Source organism: Maylandia zebra, unplaced genomic scaffold (genome assembly GCF_041146795.1).
Source record: "Maylandia zebra isolate NMK-2024a unplaced genomic scaffold, Mzebra_GT3a scaffold11, whole genome shotgun sequence".
NCBI lineage: Eukaryota > Metazoa > Chordata > Actinopteri > Cichliformes > Cichlidae > Maylandia > Maylandia zebra.
Genome location: NW_027490041.1, coordinates 8714910 through 8735854, shown reverse-complemented (window position 1 = coordinate 8735854; position 20945 = coordinate 8714910). Strand labels below are relative to the sequence as shown.

The window sequence follows — 20945 nt, the reverse complement described above, 5'->3', positions numbered from 1 at the left end:
AAAATAAGTGATCTGGAAGCTGTTAGGCTTACTTACAGCAGCAGCACTTTCTGCACCTGCATAAACTCCAGGACACATTTACTAACGGTGTTTGTTGCTGTATGTGCTGCAGCTTTGAATTTTTTAATAATATATATTTTGTTAATATTTTGGCTATGGTGTCTTGTTATGAAATGTACAAGAGTAAAAGTGTTGTTAGCAGGTGCTTCAAAGCTAAGTTTGACTGGGAAACTCAAAGCTCAATAGGCTGTATCAACAGAAATTCACTGCAGCCTATGTAATATTTCATGCGTCATAATTTTTTCTACTCTATCTTGCAAATACATATTTGTGTGGCAATGTTATGCACAACACACACAACTATTAGATCCTTAAGATCAAACCTGTGTCATTCTTTTGATCCACTGCAGTGCAGTAGTCAAAAAAAAGAATAAGTGAAGTGTCCACAGATGGCCAGGATAGAGCCCAGAGTGTTAATGTTTAAAATGTCTAAAAATATTATTGATTACAATTCTTTACTGTTAATATCAACAATAAGCTTTTTATTTTGAAATTACAAGTTTAAAAAAAATGCTGTTACATTTACATTTAATGCTGTTTCACTGTAATCCTTTATTATAAGTATGGACACAGAATCAAGTGAACAACATTTTGAAATTTCATTTCATTTCATTTTAATTTAAAAGTTTAATTGGAATTTTGTACTATGCAAAAACAAAACAAAAAAACAACAACATATTAAACAAACAAACAAACACAGCCAGTGCCTTCATTTGTCCATTACATGTCAGACATAGCACTGACCCTTAGTCCCTTGCTCATCAGCACATGCTTTCAAAAAGAACTCCATGTCCTCTGCAAACTGAAACAAAGAGGAACAAGTCCCTTGCTCCAGTGTCTTCTTCCTCTGACATGTCTCTTAAGACCCTCTGCTGGTCCCCTTGATTTAAGGACAGATATTTGGGCATTGTTACGTGTCCACGGAAAAGTGCCTTATTTTGGACAACCCACTGCACAGCAGGACGCAGATCTTCAACAACTGCTGGCTCCTGTGTCAGGCAAATGGGGATAAAAACATAGTTATTTCTCTGTTGCAGAACAGTTTTTTAACACTTATTCAAATGTCACTAAACATGTAATTACACTGCTGTTTAAAGTGAATACTGACCTGACCGACTTCCTGGAACTTTTTCAGTTTGAAAATGGGCACGTGTTGTCCTGCAAGCACAGCTTTGGCTTCCTCTCTCCAGTGTGCAAATAGCTTGCCAGAGCTTAACAGAAAATGTTGATATTGTTAAGGTGTGTAAACTTTGACACAACATAGAACAGAAGTCAAAATATAAATACCTCCTGGGATCAAAGTTCTCCATCAACAGCAAGCACCACCATTTACGCAAGTAGGGCATGTCTGACTGTAAAATATTAATATGAAACATATTTAACAACTTTCAAAAGATTCAAGACTCCATTGCTGTGAAAGTAAATAGAATACTTACTATAGTATAGTCAAATGAAGCATCCAGTGCCACGTACAGAGCAGACTATTTGGAAGAAAAAATAAAAATGTCATTTTTTTAGAAGCTTAAATTAGCTTCTGTATGAATCTCAAGAAGAGAAGAGAAAAATTACCATCAGCATGAAGATCCCACAGTCCATCGTCTTGGCTTGGAAAACCCTGTATTATATTGAAAATAAAGGCTCGTTAATAAAATCCCTTAAAAGAAGACTAGTGTAATTCATATTATTCACCATACACTTAAACTAGCACATACACTCAGAAAAATAAAGGTGCCAACTGGAACCAAAAGTGGTTCTTTAGACTGATGCCATAGAAGAACCTTTTTTGGTGCCACAAAGAACCTTTCAAACAATGGTTCTTTGAAGAACCATTTCTTTCAGTGGTTCATTGAAGAACCATTAAAGGTGCCCCAAAGAACCATCAAGAAATGGTTCTTTGGGGCACCTTTAATGGTTTTTCAAAGAACCTTTTTAAAAATGGTTCTTTAAAGAACCATTTTTAAAAAGGTCCTTCAAATGGTTCTTTAAAAGAACCATTTTAAAGAACCTTTTTTGAGTGGTTCTTTAAAAAACCATTTTAAATCTTTCAAAATAAAATGCATCATAAATTGAATTTGAGTAGGGTAAAATAAATACGAGCACAGCATAGACATATATTAATGGTTTATTGTCATTTTGTAGTTACCAAAAGACAAAAAGGCATTTTAACCCTCAGCACAACATCACTACTAATACATGTCACATATTAGTGTTTTAAACAGTAATAATTAATAAATATATTGGCTATACTATAAATAAATATATATATAAATACTATATCTACAGATAACACAACAAATAATACATGTATTGTTTAATTAATAAAACATCAGAAAGTGATAAAACACATTAGAAATAGCAATAGCTTCATAACAGACCAATAAATCAACACATTTTCATCAGCAGATATTTGCATGTTCAGTAAAAACATTTCAACAACAAGTTTATGATTAAAATGATCAATGAACTTCAGCCTTACGCTATGTAATGTACTTTTCATGTTGTACTCATGGTCCTTTGTTAGTCCAGTTTAGGACCATGTCTCTGACGTATGTTTCATATCAAATATATGTCATATCAAAACAAGCCCACACCTGCAGTTGTTTCAGTTTTTCACTGGTGTTTCCTGTCAGCTGGTCAACCTCACTCAGGCGGACATCCATATCAGCCAACCAAATGACAAGTTCCTCCCTTTGTGCTTCAAATCCCTCCCACTCTGAGACAAGGAGCTGAAAGAGAGAGAAAAGAGTCAATTATAAAGAAGAGAGAAAAGTGAAACCCTCCTCAGAAGGTCTGACTCGCATACCTGCAGTTGACCTGTGATGGACTCCAGTTTGGCGTTCACGTCATCCCTCGTCGATGCCAACAGCCGAGTCTGCAGGGTGCTCTGGAAGAGCTGAGTTAATGTTCGACTCCTCCTGGTCAGGCTCTCCAGCTGGATGACCCGAGGTCTCCCCTCTCGCCGCTGCCTCTGAACACAGAAACACAAATTGCATCTGAAGCAGGAGGTGCAGATTTTTTTTGCTATTCTTTTCTAAATCCAGGCTAGATCACGTGGAGGTATTTGGAAAATTTTTTTGGCCAGTGGACGACTGTTGTCTTGCAGAAAGTCAAATCAATCAAACAAATGCTATACACAATCAATTCACAAGAACACATTGTAAAAAATAAGTCCAGTTCTTGCCTGATTTCAAGTGAAATCTGCATCAAAACAGGGTAAAATGAGTGTTTGCAGCAAATGTGAGCACAAAGCCTCACTTTGTACAAGCCTGCTATTACAGTTCTCCTCTATGCAGATGACTTTCCTGTTTTCAAGGCACAACTTGGATCTGCTGTATGAATCTTATGGATACACACTAAATGAAACAATAGTGTGCATGACTCCAGATTCTGATCCCTCATCCTAATATGGTCCCAACATAGCAACAGCAATAATGCAAATGTTGAGGCTTCAAAATACAAAGTCCATAAACCAATGGCTGACATGGGTTTTATCATAAGGGTGATAAATATACAGATTTCAGTCTGTCTTAGAGATTTGATGTTCATTTACCTGCAGATGCACTATACGTACCTGCTCCATGGTTTTTCACAACATTTTGCATATCACTATTTAATACAGGAAGTACGTGAACTAAAACATGTCATCGTTCTTTGTGAGAGGACCATATTAATGAAACAAACCTCAATGACATCATAGGGATCCCTAAAGATGCTCCTGCTGCTTCTCTTCCTCCTCATCCAAAGCTTCCTTCTCCTTGTCCTCAACTTCCATCCAATTGTAATTCAATCTAATTGTGTTTCTGCCCCTCCTCTTCCTCATTTTGTTGGAGCTGTGAACACAGTTAATGTGAATCTGGATTAATTTGTGCAAACAAGAAAAATCTACAGCTTTTTGGTCAGAGGTGCTCTTGTGATTTAAGCCGGGTAGAGTAGATTTATGTGTTGATGCTACCTGCTTCAGCTCTGGCTGCTGAGTGATATTTACACCCTGGCTGGATTACAAACTTTAACCATGTGCTGAACTTTGGCCCAGCGTTGATACCTCTTGTTAGTATAACGACCTCTTCTTAGCTTGTATGTATGATGGTGGATAAATGAAATATACAAAAAAATTAACTATATTACAAAAGAACATCTATCTTGGAAACATCAAATGACCGGAGCATAATTTGTCAACTAGTCCGAAACTAAGTTATGCAGGAACAGTCAAAGACACACCTTCTCATGTCACATTTTTATTCATTTCTATATAATTCGATTAGACAATGAAGAGTTATCTAATCTAATTATTCATTCAAAACTCTTATGCATAGCTGTATTTTATACAGCTCATACAGAATTCAAAGTACAGGTTCATGTGAGTATTTAATGTACGGCTCAGATCTACAGAATTTCAGAGTTTCTAGAGCAGACACAGAGCTCACAACAGGCTTCAGGCGCCATTTTAGTGACTTTAACAATATATTAAATTTTAATTTCGGTCTAGCTGACATTAGGTTATGTACGCAGCACGCAATTGAACCACATATTTTAGAAGCCAAAGGTTCAAATTACCTGGGAGCACCTTCACTTAATTATAACAGTGGTTTTGTTAGGAAAACAGTTTCTGTATACCGGATACTAAATTGCGCTGACCTCAACGGCTAACGTATCTAGCTAATCGCTACTGTTAGCACAACATTAACAGCAAGCTACAATGACGAGTAACAAAAACAAAACAGTAATAAGGTTTTAATGGAAATGTTTTACCTTTTCTAACAGTCCCAAAATCCACAGCTTCAAAGTCCAGCAGGTACTGAAGACTGTTATCCGTTTCGCTGTCACCGTCCGTGAGTTTTTTTCCCCGAAAGGTCAAGGCCCGCCGCTCGCACACTCTGTCTGCGCATGCGCATCCCAACGACTGACCCCCTCCGTCCGCTCCCGGGAGGTTATAGTATGACGTGTTCTGACGTCACTCTCTCTCTCCCTGTCATTTATTTGGCTCGAAACACATATTAACAAATTCAAATTCAAATTCAAATTTTATTTGTCACGTACACAGTCATACACAGTACGATATGTAGTGAAATGCTTGGACAACTGCTCGTGACCTAAAGAAAACAAAAAAGGAAAGGCTATGAATAAGATAGGAAATAAATATGAAAAATTAAAAAGGGTCAATTTAACTAGGAAGGAATAAAATATAAATTAAGGTTAAAAATGAAATAACTGTACAACACAAATTAGAATGAAGGGTAAATTTAACTGGGAAGAATAAGATAAAGATAAATATATAAATTAAAGTTGAAAATAAAATAACTGTACAACAAAATACACAATACACAATATAGAACTATATAAGAATGTATGAAGAAATCTAAATATAAATAAATATATACACAATAACAGCAGCTGTACAAGTATTAACCGGAAATGAAGAATATAGTGACCAGTGTTGTGCAAAACCAAAGTCCAGAAAGTCCACACTCAGAAAAATTATGGTTCTTAAATGGTTCTTCAGATGTCTTCATGGTTCTTTAAAGAACCATCATACGTCAAAGAACCTTTTTATTTTGTGGATGGTTCTTCAGCTATTACAAATGGTTCTTTAAAGAACAAAAGGTTCTTCATCCTTAGCTATCTGAGTTTGTTGGTGTAAAATGGCATAAATAATATTCACTTTAATGAGGGTTTAAATTATACTGTGTGTTTTGTTTGTGTGCGGGGGGGCAGATGGTGGGATACTGAATATTCAAATTAAAGTTAGAAACACTTGCTTAAAAATATTCTGATGGCAGGGGTGGGTGCCAAAGCCTGAAGACCCCCAGCACCCACCCTGCAAACCCACTGATCACAAATAATGTGGTAACAGAATATAGAATTTATTATTAAGCCGTTTATGAATATGGTGAATTTATAAATTAACAATCCATTTGGGGGATATTAGACAGATTCAGATACTGATCTATATCAGATCTCTCTCTCTCTCTCTCTCTCTCTCTCTCGCTCTCTCTCTCGCTCTCTCTCTCTCTCTATATATATATATATATATATATATATATATATATATATATATATATATATATATATATATATATATATATATATATATATATATATATATCATAATGATAATACTAGTTACTGTGAACTTTACAAACCACCCAGCAGTATGTAAAGTCAAATTATAAAATAATATAAGTAAATAATAATTGCACATGTGATCTGAGTACTTGTTTATCACTGCGCAATTTATTATTATATGTGTCAAGCCAAATAAATGACAGGGAGAGAGAGAGACGTTAGAACACGTAGTACAACCAAAGGGGGGGGCAACTGTAGGGATGCGCATGCGCACACAGATCGCGCGAGCCTTGAACTTTCTAACGGAAAGAAAACTTTCTCTCGGACGTTGCCAGTGGATAACAGTCTTCAGTACCTGCTGGTCTTTAAAGGATTCTGGATTCCTGGACTGTTGGAAAAGGTAAAACATTTTCATAAAACCTTTTTATTGTTTTGTTTTTGTTACTCGTCATTGTAGCTTGCTGTTAATGTTGTGCTAACAGTAATGGTTAGATACGTTAGCCTTTGACGTTAACGCAGTTTAGTATCTGGTATAAAGAACTGTTTTCCTAACAAAACCACTGTTACAATTAAGTGAAGGTGCTCCCAATTAATTTGGCCTGTAAAATATGTGGCTATATTGCGTGCTGCGTACATAAACTAATGTCAGCTAGACAGATATTAAAATTAATAATATGGTTAAAGTCACCAAAATGGCGCCTGAAGCCTGTTGTGTGAGCTCTGTGTCTGGTCTAGAAACTCAGAAATTCAGTAGCCTGTACTTTGAATTGTGGAGTAGCTGTATAAAATACAGCAATGCATAAGTGTTTTGAATAAACAGAAATGTGACACATGAGAAGTTGTCTTTGACTGTTACTGTATAACTTATTTTCAGAGTAGTTGACAAATTATGCTCCAGTCATTTGATGTTACCAAGATAATGTCCGTTTTTATTATAGTTAAATTTTTTTTATGTACATTTCATTTATCCAACATCATATATTAGGCAAAAAAGAGGTCATTATACTAACAAGACCAGATAATCGAAAGCATAAAATAATCAATATTTATCTGAAGAAGGCTTAAAAGTTAGAATAAACGGTGGTATAGTGGTTAGCGCTGCTGCCTCACAGCTAGAAAGACTCTGTTCAATTCCCGGGGTCAACCGGGTGCCTTTTTGTGTGGAGTTTGCATGTTCTCCCTGTTTCTGTGTGGGTTTCCACCCACAATCCAAACATACATATCTGAATGACAACCCTGCCATGGACTGGCAACCTGTCCAGGGTCTACCCCGCCTAAAAAAAACAGCTGGGATAGGCTCCAGCACCCCTCCGATCCTTATGATGATAAAGCGGCTTGGAAAATGAATGAATAAAAAATAAATAAGTTTTTGATGTCACAGAATAAAACAATGTAATGGCATTTTGTTTTGTTTTAACAGATCATGGCTCAGCAGTGGACTGTTGGAGAAGTATCTCTTTGGCTTGGGGAAAATGAATTGGCAGATTATCAACAGGTCTTTGTAGGTGAGCATTTCTATGGATGTGCCATATCAGTGTCCACAGTGCTCCACAAGAAAACCAACATATAAAAAACTGCTGAAACATCAACAGATATACCATGAAAGTGAATGTGGATTCTTCATTGTCTGCAGACTAGAAGACTGTCCCAGAAAGTTTTTGTCTGTGAAATCTTTGAAAAATCACACAAGGAAGAAACATAAATATCAGAAACAAGGATTAGAGTCTGCCCCAGACTGTGACCCTGTCATCCAGGAAACTGTTGAATTTCCCCAATCATCTGAACGAACTCTGAGTGAACTTGTAGAGAACTTTACAGAGACTGTGAGAAAACAACTGGCATTGTTTTCCTTGAATCTTCAAGAGAAAAGTATTGTAAATAGAAAAGTTCAAACATTTGTTCTTAGTGAAGTAGAGTCACTTTTCAAGTATTTTATTGAAAACTATAGGGAGATATTTTCTAAATGTTTGCAGACTCTTAATTTTGATATATCAAGTTTTCATTATATTGATGACAATAGTTTGGTAGAACATTGCTTCAGTGCAGTCAGCAACACATATCAACTAGACAGATACTGTGTTGAGAAATTAAACCTGATTGAACCTGTTGAATGTATCCTGGGGATAGATCCTTTTACTGGGAAACAGGACACTTTTCAGTATATGTCACTTCTAAAAGTCTTAGAATTAATATGTAATGATCCTAACATTTTAAGACAAATTTTTAGGCCAGAATCCCGTGCTCCTGAAACCTTAACAGATTTTAGTGATGGGAAAATTTACAAAGAAAGTGATTTTTTTAACACAGACAACCCACATTTGAGAATTCAGTTGTACAGTGATGAATTTGAAGTTGCTAATCCATTAGGATCAAAGAAACGTCTACATAAAGTGTCTGCATTTTATTTTACTTTGGGAAATATTCCACCAAAAGACAGATCTGTTTTAAGACATATTCATCTGTTGATACTTGTCAAACATAGATTGGTGAAAACATATGGATTTGAGAAAATATTAGAACCATTAATTTGTGACCTACAGGTTTTGCAAGAACGTGGATTACGATTAAAATTTGAAGACAGACAGTACTGCATCAAAGGTGGTCTGGCCACAATATCTGCAGACAACCTAACCTCTCACACACTTGCAGGTTTTAGCTGCTCATTCAGTAATGGTAGAATATGCAGGTTTTGTATGTGTCATTACAAGGACCTGTCTAGGATCATTAGTGAGGGAGATTGTGTTCTTAGAACAAAGACTGTTCATGCATACCATCTGCAATGTGTTGAAGATGACCCCCACTGTAGGTCAGTGTATGGTGTAACTGGCCCATGTGCCTTCAACAAGCTGTCATATTTTGATACCACAAATGCATTCCCACCTGATGTAATGCATGATTTTCTTGAGGGGGTCATTCCTCTTGTTTTGAAGTCTGTTGTAAAAGCCTTGCACGAGGACAAAACCGTTACTATCCAAGAGGTGAATGACAGCATAAGGACTTTTAGTTTTGGACAGAATGACTGCACCTCCAAACCTGCTCTAATATCTGAGAAGGTAGCACTGGATGGAAATATCTCTGGAACTGCTGTTGAGAAATGGACATTATTTAGGACTCTGCCTTTCGTCATAGGCTCCAGGATTGAAAAGGGTAACAAGTTTTGGCAGCTTTATCTTTTGGTTCGAGAAATAGGAGAGATTATTCTTGCTCCAACCATCAGCACTGACTGGATTAGTAATCTACATGAACTGATCACTTACTTTTTGACAGATTTCATCAATCTGTTTCCTGGTGTGTTTACACCCAAGCTGCATTTTCTGCTACATTATCCTCAGCTCATCCTTGATTATGGGTCACTCCGCTCTCATTGGTGCATGAGGTTTGAAGCCAGACATCAATATTTCAAGACAGTAGCAAGAATCACCAATAACTATATTAATATTTGTCAGACTTTGGCAAAGAGGAATCAGCTTCGTCAATGCTGGGAGTGGCAGCCTGAACGGATCATCAGGAGCGATCATACACAAGCAGCAGTTAATAACTTATCACTTCAAGAACTTCCAGTGAACTTGCAGATTTGTTTGCAAAACTTGGAGACAGCCGTTACTGTGGATGAGAAACTCTGGACAAGTAAATGCATCATTTTAAACTCTGTAAAATATGCAGTTGGAGATTTCTTCATTTTGGAACTTGTGCATGCAGAGCAAATTCCACTGTTTGTGAAAATAGTCCTGATTGTGTATATCAGGGCCAACTGGTTTCTTGTTGGAAGACTTTTCACAACACTGGAGTTTATAAGACACCTTCAATCATACCACATCAGAGAGACTGATGATCTGTTGATATTCAAGCCTGGGGAGGAGGTAGACTTTCATGCTTTGGACGCATACAGATGTGATGGTCAAGACTTCATTACACTGATCCACCGACCTTTTAAGGCAGTCCATACCAAAGTTAGGTAAGATACATCCTAAACCATGACTTTTTAGTTAGGAGTTGTCAACCACTGTTAAAATGATTTTAACCACTTTTTGGCTATTCCACAGGTCTGTCATCATCTATAGTCACTAATGAACTCATAGCTGTTTTTTTAGTAATGTTTTATAATATTTTTATTCTTTATCTTCGACATGCTCATTTCTGTTTTGATCGTGTCTTATTGTTTTTCTGTGCCACAGACAATGAAATCGATGGATCGACACTTCTGCAGATGACTGAAAGAATGAGTGAGCGTCTTTTTCCAAAAGTGAAAGACCAAGTGAAATTTTTGTCTGCTGTAGAGAAGCTGAAAGAGTGAGTCTTAAGTTGACTGGTTGATTCACTGAATTGTACATTCATACAATCCAGTGTTTCCCCTCCCCTAGGTTTATGGTGTTGGAGGGTGGGGGGCAAGGGGTTGACGCAAGCCCTGTTCTGTTTCTCCAGCGTTGATGTGCATCACACACCCATTTACTTTCAAATTGAAATGTCACAGCCACTCTTACTCTCTGTTATGATTCTGTTTCTGTAGTTCAGCAGCTGTTATTGTACGTTTTAAATATGCGGATATTCCTGATGCAGGACACAAGGACACGTATATTCATGTCTTGTAACAAACTCTAAACATACTTCTTACTTCTTCTTGCAGTGGAAGGCAACACAAAGAAAAGCATACTGTGTCAGCACTCCAACCTATGTTTAACTGCAAAGTGCAGTTTCCTCCAGCTGTGCTCACTGCGTTGACCAATAAAGATGCAGCACTAAAGTCACCCACCAAGAACAGACTCAAAAACATGCTTATTCAAGGACTGTCCTTCTGAGTTTTCCTTTTTTGAAGGAGAGTTATGGCTCTGGATATGTAAGTATTCCTGAAAAGCAAACATTGATACAATTGTCCAACAAATTGTCTTTGAATTGCCCAATTATTGGCTAATGAGTGTAACATGCTAACATTTTCATTGCTACATATTCAGAGGTTATCTGTTCCCTTGTGGCCACTACAATACAAGTATTAGTATTGTGATTTTTGAGGCAGATGTCGTGCAGTATGGTCAAACAATAAATAAAATATCAATTGCTCTTTTAAATTAATTGTTTCATTTCTCTGTGAATTCTCAAGTGAATGGTGTGAAATTCAGCATTATATTAGCTCTGTTTGCCTTTGTATCAGGATAGTGTAGTTTTTGTATTTAAAAAATTAAATTTGAAAATAGGGCAGGGATAGCTCAGTAGGTAGTGTGGTTATCCCATGATCGGAAGGTCGGGGGTTTGAATCAACTGAACGGCTACCCTGAGGTACCCTTGAGCAAGGTACCGTCCCTACACACTGCTCCCCAGGCGCCTGATTAGTGGCTGCCCACTGCTTCACTGAGTGAATGGGTTAAATGCAAAGAGAGAAATTTCCCTGTGGGGATCAATAAAGTATACATTATTATTAAAAGGTAGAGGTATTAACATATAGACTGAAAGATCATGACGAGTATGCTTGTAGGACATATTGCCATTAATACTTTGGCTAAATACACTATAAAAGGTAGATAATCTAAAGTGCTCCAAACCTTTATATCATGTGTTCGATCAACTCCTAAGAGTTAAAGAAGAGATCTGTAAATAGGAACTAATTAGGTTATGACATGATTACAGCAAACCTACCAGCTTTATGTCACTCAAAGTTTTCTGGTAAATGTCTTGCATAAAGGGAGGACCTAGTTGCACCTATTTATGAATAATTAGTTACATTTTTATCATTTGTAGGATGCTCTGCATGAGTCTCTCAGGAACAAGTTTAAAAAGGAAAGAAGACCACTAGTAGACGTAGAGGAAATTGAAAAAATGAGACAGAAATACTCAGTTCCAAATTCAGGAAGAAAAAGATCATCAGATATCCAGCCCTGTATCCTTTTGAAAAAAACCAAGGCAAGTTAAATATGCTCAATGTTTGTTTGCCATTTTAAATTGTACATAAAAGTTAAAAGTATTGTTTGTTTGTTTTTTCTCTCAATATTTGCTAAACTTTTTAATAACCAGGATATCAATCCTCTTGACGATGGGGAGGATGAAAGGAGCACCGACCAACATGTATCAGTGATTAAGCAAGAGTGCCAAAAAACTAGGCCAAATGTGGATGTCATTCAAACGCACCTCAGGAAAATACAGAAGTACAGAACACACTACATTCTTCAGCATACTACTGAAGAGGTTCTACGAGAATTCCCATGTCTCACTATCCCTGTTGTGGTGAGTGTTTTATCAAAAACTGCAGCAAAAAACAACAATAACAATAGTGCACAGCAAAAACACGAATATGTACTGATGTGCTGCACATTTATACAGACTTCTAATAATCATGTACCTACAGGACAGGCAAAGTGACTGACTCAGCAGATTTCATGAGTAATAAAAGTACACTAACAGAACACTAACAGAAATTGCCACATTGACTATGTCTTTCTCTTTGGTTTTATTTTCATGCTACAGGATAATTTTGGACTAATCTGATGCCAATGATAGTTTTTTGGGAAGAATAGTCTAAACATCCCTTTTGCACAGCAATGTGTACTTGAGAATTAAAGTAAACAAATGCAAAATTATAATTTCTTCTCTAATGATAATTGATGTGTGAAATAATGATTGTTCTGGTTTGCTATATAATGGTATATATTATGGTACAAAGCTAATATGTATATGTTTATCCTTTATTTTAGCTTCTTGAAGAGGCTTCCATGTTACTTAAAACTGATGTGGACAAAAAAGTAATCCGAGGATTCAGTAAGTTGGCAGCGAAGCTTGTGTCAATAGCCCCAAACAGCAACCTTAAAAGCCTCTGCTTAAAATCTGTTGATGAGAGCCAGACAGACACTGAAAGAAAAGGTGAGGGCACTTGGCAATAATGAGCAAAAACATTTTTAACTCCTATCTCAGATACCACTTTTTAAGGTTTCACATACAGCACATTAGTAAACACAGTGTCCCTTACAACAGCGGTCCCCAACCCCCGGGCCTCGGACTGGTACCGGTCCGTGAGTCGTTTGGTACCGGGCCGCGAGAGTTGAGGCTCAGGTGTGAAATGTATAGTTTTTCAGGGTTTTTATCAGTTTTCAGCGTTATTTTGTTATCGTTTTTATCGTTTACTCGGTTTTCCTGGGTCTTTTCACGTGTGTTATGAATAAATTTTCTTTTTTTCGGTACCGGTACTAGTTTTATTTTGTTGTATTTATCCGCGACACCTTAAAGGCCAGTCCATGAAAATATTGTCAGGCATAAACCGGTCCGTGGCGCAAAAAAGGTTGGGGACCGCTGCTTTACAATATCCACAGACTGACATTTCTCCTGTCTCGTCTCTGCAATGATGTACTTTAAGATTTAACTGATATACCCTCGATGCTATATGTAGCATCGTTACATATGTAGAGTCGTTACTATACAGTTCCACCAGTTCTTTGAAGGAGAGTAGGTGTGGATTTCATCAAAAAAACGATTAATTACACCATTATTCGAATAAGTCAAGGAAATACTCTATGAAGATTTTCAGTCATTCACACAATGTTTATCCCAAAAAATGTTCAGTGGCAGCTAGACTTGCTTTGCAAGTTCTTTAGGACTCAAATTATTTAAAGCTAGCAACTTACAGAACTGAACAACATTCTGGGGGTTTTGTATAAATGCTTAACATTTACACTGAATTACACTGAAAAGTTAATTAGGTATACATTTACTGCACTAATGCTTATGTTCTGCAAGACATTCAACTCCTGATAAAGGCACTCATATGGCCTTTACACCTTTGTATTAACAAAATTGGCCAGAAAATACTTACATATTTCTCTTTATTTTTCAGGTCAGATGGTAAACACAGCTGTTCTTCTCCTGCCATCTATTTTCAAAGAAAATGCCTCTCATCTCTTCGTCATAAATAAGGTAAATTTATATATTTTTTGGTATGGTGAGAGGGGGGGGGGGGGGGGGGTCTTGAACAAATCCAGTATTTTACAGGAGTTTTATACTTTCATTGGGACAGCTGTTGTTTATACTTATTTAAACTATACTCCTCATTTCAAGAATTTAATTTCTGTTTCAGGATCCACACAGCCCGATACCTACAATCGTACTCAGCAGCAGTGACGGCAAGCCCTTGAGTGATTCAACTGAGGTCAATGTCCAGATGGATGGACAAAAAAGGATTCTGGACAGTGGGGAAATGGACATTTCATTGGCGATGGGTATTGTCTTCTCCCTGTACCATGTCTACAATGTTGCCTATCCAAGTGAACTAAAAAAGACATTTTGCTTTTTGGAGGCATTTGTTCTCAACTTGGGAACTCTGACTACACCTGTACCAGTAGCTGTGCAAAGAGTGGCAAATGCATTAAATATCTCATAGATTGCCAGCATAGTGCAGGTGAGAGACTGAAATTATCCCAGTGTGGACTAACAAAGGACCATGAGTCTCACATTAAACTTAACTTACATAACTTAAGGCTGCAGTTCATTGATAATTTAAATAAAAAGATTGTTCTTGAAATAGTTTTACTGAAAATGGAAACATGCTGATGAAAATGTGTTGTTTAATTGTCTGTTATGAAAGTATTGCTATTTCTAATGTAAAAATTGTTGTTTTATCTATAGTATAATATTTATATGTATTTATAGTAAAGATATTTAATTATTACTGTTTAAATGACTTATATGCTATTATTAGTAGTGGTGTTGTGCTTAGCATTAAAATGTCTTTTTCTGTAATACAAAGTGCCAATAAACCATTAATATATGTCTATGTGCTTGTATTTATTTTACCCTACTCAAATTCAATTTATGATACATTTTATTTTGAAAGATTTAAAATGGTTCTTTAAAGAACCACTCAAAAAAGGTTCTTTAAAATGGTTCTTTTAAAGAACCATTTGAAGGATCTTTTTAAAAATGGTTCTTTAAAGAACCATTTCTTTCAGTGGTTCATTGAAGAACCTTTAAAGGTGCCCCAAAGAACCATTTCTTGATGGTTCTTTGGGGCACCTTTGAAGGTTCTTCAATGAACCACTGAAAGAAATGGTTCTTCAAAGAACTTTTGTTTGAAAGGTTCTTTGTGGCACCAAAAAAGGTTCTTCTATGGCATCAGTCTAAAGAACCACTTTTTGTTCCAGTTGGCACCTTTATTTTTCTGAGTGCAGTGTGTGTGTAAGAACCATATGTGTGGGTCAGTACTGTGTGGTGGTGTGATTGAGAGACCGTATCGCCTGCGGGAAGAAGCTCCTCCTCAGTCTCTCTGTGTTGGTCTTCAGGGAGCGGAATCGCTTTCCTGACCTCAACAGAGAGAACAGTCTGTTGTTGGGATGGCTGAGGTCCTTCACGATCTTCCTGGCCTTGGTCCAGCACCGCCTGCTGTAGATTGAGTGCAGGTCAGGGAGCTCGGAGCGGATGGTGCGCTCAGCTGACCGCACAACCCTCTGTAGAGCTCGTCTGTCCTGCATGGTGCTGTTCCCGAACCAGGTTAAGATGTTTCCCGCCAGGATGCTCTCTATGGTGCACAAGTAAAAGTTCCTGAGCACCTTGGAGGGCAGTTGGAAGTCTCTCAAGCGTCTGAGGTGGTAGAGACGCTGTCGGGCCTTTTTCACCACGGTGTTGATGTGACAGGACCATGACAGGTCCTGCGTGATGTGAACTCCGAGGTATTTGAAGCTGTCCACTCTCTCCACTGGGCACTCGTTGATGACGGGGGTCTGGTAGTTCCTCTCCTGCTTAGTGCTGAAGTCCACTATCAGCTCCTTTGTCTTACTGACGTTTAGAAGGAGGTTGTTCCTCTGGCACCAGTTCTCCAGATTCCTAATCTCCTTCAGGTAGGCCGTCTCGTTGTTATCAGAGATCAGGCCCACCACGACGGTGTCGTCAGCAAACTTGATGATGGTGGTGGAGCTGGTAGTGGCCACACAGTCATATGTGTACAAAGAGTACAGCAGGGGGCTCAGAACACACCCCTGGGGGGCTCCAGTGCTGAGAGTGGTGGAGGCTGAGACATGTCCGCCCATCCTTACTGCCTGTGGTCTGCCAGTTAGGAAGTTGGAGATCCACTGACACATAGATGAGCTGAGTCCCAGATGCTCCAGCTTGGTGGTGAGTGTGGAGGGAATTATGGTGTTAAATGCAGAGCTGTAGTCTATGAAGAGCATATTAACAAATTCAGAATCAGAATCAGAATACTTTATTGATCCCTGGGGGAAATTATTTTTTGTTACAGTGCTCCATTTTAAACCAACATTAAGACAAGACAGACAATACACTAACTAAGAATAGTACAATATATACATATATATACATACATACATACATACATACATACATAAGTCACTCATAAATAAATAGTTGGAAAAGAAACATGTGTAGTTGTAGCAGTAACCAGTGTGTTAAGTGGATGCGTTGTACAGGGAGATGGCCACAGGCAGGAATGATTTCCTGTGTCGTTCAGTGGTGCTTTTCGGTAATCTCAGTCTCTCACTGAACGTGCTCCTGTGACTGACCAGCATGTCATGGAGTGGGTGGGAGGTGTTATCCAACATTGTCTTTATCTTGGACAGCATCCGCCTCTCTGACACCACCTTGAGGGAGTCCAGCTCCATCCCCACAACATTGCTGGCCTTACGGATTAGTTTATTAAGTCTGTTGGTTTGCTCAGTGATGAACAACTACTCAGATCATTTACCTAAGCTGTGCTTTGTCAAAACGAAGTGTGTGTTCATTACACTGACATTCTGTTCTGCAATTGTTATTTACTTGTATCTTATAATTTGACTTTACATACTGCTGGGTGGTTTGTAAAGTTTACAATAACTAGTATTATCATTATGCTGTATTTTCAAAAATATATAATAATCTCAAAAGTAATGCCTTGGAGTAGAAAATAGTAATGCTTTATTAAAATTTAAAACTAAAGTACACTTGAATGTGTGTATTGTGTCTACTGTTTGTTAACTCACCATATTCATAATGTGTTTGTGGGGTTAGGGGTGTGTGTGTGTGTGTGTGTGTGGGGGGGGGGGGGGTTGGGGGGGTTAGGGTCTTTAGGCTTTGGCCCCCACCCCTGCCACCAGTATATTTTTAAGCAAATATTTCTAACTTTTATTTGAATATTCAGTTTCCTACCATCTTCTCTTAAAGGGTAATTGCCAGGTAACCCGCCCTCCCCCTTCGCACACACATGCACACAAAGAAAACACACAGTATAATTCACAGCCTCATTATAGTGAATAAATATTTATGCCATTTACACCATCAAACTTAGATTGCTAAGGATGAAGAACCTTTTGTTCTTTAAAGAACCATTTGTAATAGCTGAAGAACCATCCACAAAATAAAAAGGTTCTTTGACGTATGATGGTTCTTTAAAGAACCATGAAGACATCTGAAGAACCATTTAAGAACCATAATTTTTCTGAGTGTACCTTCAAGTCAAAGCTCTTTTTTTTTGACCACTGCCCGGGAATGATCTTCACTGCAAGATTCCTTTTTTTTAAAAAGACAGTTACATTCACAAGTTAACAGATGTCATGATGATGGGTGTGAAATGTTTATTGCTAATAGCACCAACTGTAACTACAGGCCTTAGGAACACGACCTCAACAAAACAGCATAACAAAATGAAAAAGTACAGTCACATGCTCACAGTTGGTCAAAATAAAGCATTTACAGCTTTAAGTTAAGGTTGGCATATTTTATAAACTAATTTTTAATGGTGTTTTATGTTAAACTAGAACATTTGAAGACCCTATTTATGTCTGAAACTCATCTAAAGACAGCATCACTAACTTGATCATAATGTGAAGATGAGAAATAGAATAAAATGTTGAAGCATCATGCTGATATATCCATCCATCCATCCATCCATTCGCTTCCGCTTCTCCTTTTCAGGGTCTATCCCAGCTGTCATAGGGCGACAGACTGGACAGGTCGCCAGTCTGTCGCAGGGCCAACACACAGGGACAGACAGCCATTCACACTCACATTCATTCACACATTCACACCTAGTGGCAATTTGGATTATCCAATTAACCTATCCCCACAAGCTGCATGTCTTTGGACGGTGGGAGGAAGCCGAAGTACCCGGAGGGAACCCATGCAAACACGGGGAGAACATGCAAACTCCACACAGAAACTTGCTGATATAGTTCATAAAAAAAGCATGTGAATGTACTGTATGTGTGAACTCTCAAGATCAGCAGAACATGATCTGGGATGCACTTAACCTGGAACACTGAACAGGTTCCTGAAAACTCCGGAACAAACCAAAAATGCTTATAAAAATGTGACCTCAAAAGTGAAACATATTGTTGGCCACCAAATCCTGCCTTGGTGTATAATGGGTCAAGAAAGAGGATTTCTCTTTTAGGTGGCTTCAGTACCTAAAAGACAGTTAGCCATGACTTCAAACCTGAAAACAATGTCATTGCAAGCGATCACAATCAAAGACTTTTGAAACTGCGTCATAATAGCTTGAATACATCTCAGACACATAGCAAAATTCTAACAGTTTGTACGTGTCAAAAAACAAGACTTACACACAACTGGAAATGACCAGGTGTCCAGAGAGGGAGAACTATGATGTGCATCCTCTGAGCATCAGTCTGAAACAGAATTGTATTTTTAAGTATCCTGTATATGAACTCGCACCAGAGTTATAAAAAAAATCATTTTGATTACTTGCTTGTTTCTTTAAAGGACGGTACACTTACAGGAAAGGAGTGCAATGGATCACAGCCATAGGGTGCAAGCCAAGTCCAGGTGACATACAGATTTTCTGTGTAAATGCTTATCCCCTAGAATGTAAAAAACAACAACATTTAAAACAACAACTCTTTAAATTAAAGCTTGACAATCATCATATACAACATACAGTACCTTTGACTGAACAATTTTAGTGATAAGCTCAAAACAGCCATTTCCAATCTGAAACAGAAAAAACAGAAAAAATCATGAATCATGAATTATTATTTCATATTCGTAGAAAAAAAAAATACTTACAGTCGATTCCATTTGTTTGTTTAAACCCAGTGTCCAAAAATCTGCCCACGTGAGGCATCCAGACGACCTTTCAACCATCAGCTCATCTTTGGGTCTGCTGATGTCCAGAACATAGTTGAGCTAAAAAAAACACATAGGTGTCATAGACTGTGGATGACAAAATCAGATAAGCACTAAAAGTTGCACTTTGCGACATCTGAAAACTTTAACGTACAAGCTGTTGTTGGCCAGGGTGCGGTACAAAACACCATGATGAATGGCTGGCCAAAATGTTCTCAGGCTTTGTCAGAGCTTTGCACGGTCGTCCACACAGGTCAGGAAAAGTTACATCTGTTGAGACCTTCTATTGGCTTTCTTGTTGTCAACTCTTTCCTGAGGTTCTATAGGGATTTTAACAGGTTTCAGACAAAACACTACATAGAATGCATATTAAATGCATACAAATGCAAGAAAAATAAGCACTATTTATAGAAGGAAATTAATTTGAAACAGCATGTAACAAATTTGTTTATGAGCCATCAACTACAACAAGATAACAAATGCAAGATTATTATTTCACCTATATATGACAATCACTATTCAAAATAAGAAATTTTACCAGTGTCACCAGACATTGAAGGTGCTGGGTTCAACACCGTTTCTGTGATTTCTCTGGGTTTATTGCACACCTGTGGGGCTAGGTACACAAAGAAAAGAATATACACACAGAGATAGGAACAAATCTAACATGTAAACAATGGTAGCGTTCTGGTCATGAGACAATGCATGTACTTACCTACGACAGCTTGACCCAGTGCCAACAATGAGATATTGATCTGTGTGTTTCTCTGCCATGGAGCACGATGAAAAAACATTAAAATAAGAAGGAATGTTGTTGTAACGCAAAAAAAAGTGGCAACATGATCATTGTAAGAAAACTAGACGATTCCTAGAATTATGAAATCACTAACGGCAAATTTATTTAAGAAAGACTCTGTCCCAACCTTTGCGATCAACTTGCAAGACTTCCACGGTATCCATGCGTGTTTACGGCTACTGTGGAGGTCACGTGCTTCCGGCTACTGTGGAGGTCACGTGTATCCGGTTACTGTGGAGGTCACGTGTATCCGGTTACTGTGGAGCTCCACGGTGGCTGCAGCCAGACCCTTCTCCTCAGAGGTCTTGTTCTGAGTATTCACAGCAGCTGTAAGCTTCTCCAAGATCTTATCTGTGTTGCACTCAACGAGCCCATTTTGAGAAACTCACGCCTCGTCCCATCATTTCAATCCCAGCAGGCAGCTTTGTGGGGGTTTGGACAGCCGGTTCCACTTCCTTAATTCTTCGATAAGCCAGGGCCAAGCCAGCTCCGATCAGCAAGAACCTGTCATGGTCCGGGTGTGTGCCAGTGTGTCTCCCTCCGAGCCGGCGTCTCCACCCCTGGGAGGGGCCTCAGTGTTTTTGCTGATCGCTGACATCTGTGGGTAATTAGCCGGGGGACTCTTAAGGCCAGCGTTCTCAATCTCTCTTCGCCAGATTCTCTGCTAAACATCAGTCAGTGCAGGCCACCACCATAATTTCCTTACGTGTTTTTTTGTGAATCACCTTTGCTTCACTGTATGTTTGTTTTTTGTGCGCCTCCCTTTTTCAGCTACACCTACTGTTAAACCCCTGGCGAAGAGCTTCTACTTGGATGCTGGACCTTCTGGCAGTCCCTCAGGCTACCACCAAAACTACCTACCTGCCTCTCTGCCTCCACGCCAGGAGTTTTTGGATTTACACACCCGGATTACTCCCCCTCTATGTCATCTCCGACCTCCGTTGGCAAGTACGCAGTACGAAGGAGGATTTTGAGCCAAACA

The 20945-nt window shown here is 38.3% G+C and overlaps 2 protein-coding genes and 2 long non-coding RNA genes across 4 annotated transcripts; 2 read left to right on the top strand and 2 right to left on the bottom strand.

The window, feature by feature from the left end:
* Positions 1-746: 746 nt before the first annotated feature.
* LOC106676877 (uncharacterized) lies at positions 747-20455 on the bottom strand. Its single transcript, XR_013096283.1, has 14 exons — positions 20091-20455; positions 19883-19934; positions 19706-19783; positions 19322-19487; positions 19108-19227; positions 18985-19032; positions 18819-18902; positions 18645-18710; positions 17532-17592; positions 1630-1675; positions 1497-1541; positions 1348-1412; positions 1169-1271; positions 747-1049 (listed from the first exon to the last, which is right to left on the bottom strand). It is a non-coding gene; the product is annotated as an uncharacterized LOC106676877 (long non-coding RNA).
* On the bottom strand, positions 2165-4826 carry LOC143415863 (uncharacterized). Its single transcript, XM_076881280.1, has 4 exons — positions 4810-4826; positions 3742-3890; positions 2864-3028; positions 2165-2786 (listed from the first exon to the last, which is right to left on the bottom strand). Exons 2-4 carry the CDS (start codon positions 3796-3798, stop codon positions 2619-2621), a joined length of 390 nt encoding a protein of 129 aa, XP_076737395.1. The 5' UTR covers positions 3799-3890; positions 4810-4826; the 3' UTR covers positions 2165-2618.
* Positions 6405-10879, top strand: LOC143415867 (uncharacterized). Its single transcript, XR_013096287.1, has 4 exons — positions 6405-6523; positions 7544-7628; positions 10299-10413; positions 10748-10879. It is a non-coding gene; the product is annotated as an uncharacterized LOC143415867 (long non-coding RNA).
* Positions 10916-14587, top strand: LOC112430589 (uncharacterized). The gene is made up of 6 exons (XM_076881279.1): positions 10916-10957; positions 11854-12015; positions 12127-12336; positions 12804-12969; positions 13937-14016; positions 14177-14587. The coding sequence occupies exons 2-6, from the start codon at positions 11932-11934 to the stop codon at positions 14477-14479; spliced, it is 843 nt and encodes a 280-aa protein (XP_076737394.1). The 5' UTR covers positions 10916-10957; positions 11854-11931; the 3' UTR covers positions 14480-14587.
* Positions 20456-20945: the final 490 nt, after the last annotated feature.

What these genes read in the sequence shown, in the direction of transcription:
- LOC143415863 (XM_076881280.1), bottom strand. Translation starts at nt 3,798, where the DNA reads ATGAGGAGGAAGAGAAGCAGCAGGAGCATCTTTAGGGATCCCTATGAT. An exon ending in ATCCCTATGATGTCATTGAG is followed by an intron (nt 3,029 to 3,741) that starts GTTTGTTTCATT and finishes TTCTGTGTTCAG; the next exon opens with AGGCAGCGGCGAGAGGGGAG. An exon ending in CCATCACAGGTCAACTGCAG is followed by an intron (nt 2,787 to 2,863) that starts GTATGCGAGTCA and finishes TCTCTCTTTCAG; the next exon opens with CTCCTTGTCTCAGAGTGGGA.
- LOC112430589 (XM_076881279.1), top strand. Translation starts at nt 11,932, where the DNA reads ATGAGACAGAAATACTCAGTTCCAAATTCAGGAAGAAAAAGATCATCA. An exon ending in TCCTTTTGAAAAAAACCAAG is followed by an intron (nt 12,016 to 12,126) that starts GCAAGTTAAATA and finishes TTTAATAACCAG; the next exon opens with GATATCAATCCTCTTGACGA. An exon ending in ATCTCTTCGTCATAAATAAG is followed by an intron (nt 14,017 to 14,176) that starts GTAAATTTATAT and finishes TTTCTGTTTCAG; the next exon opens with GATCCACACAGCCCGATACC.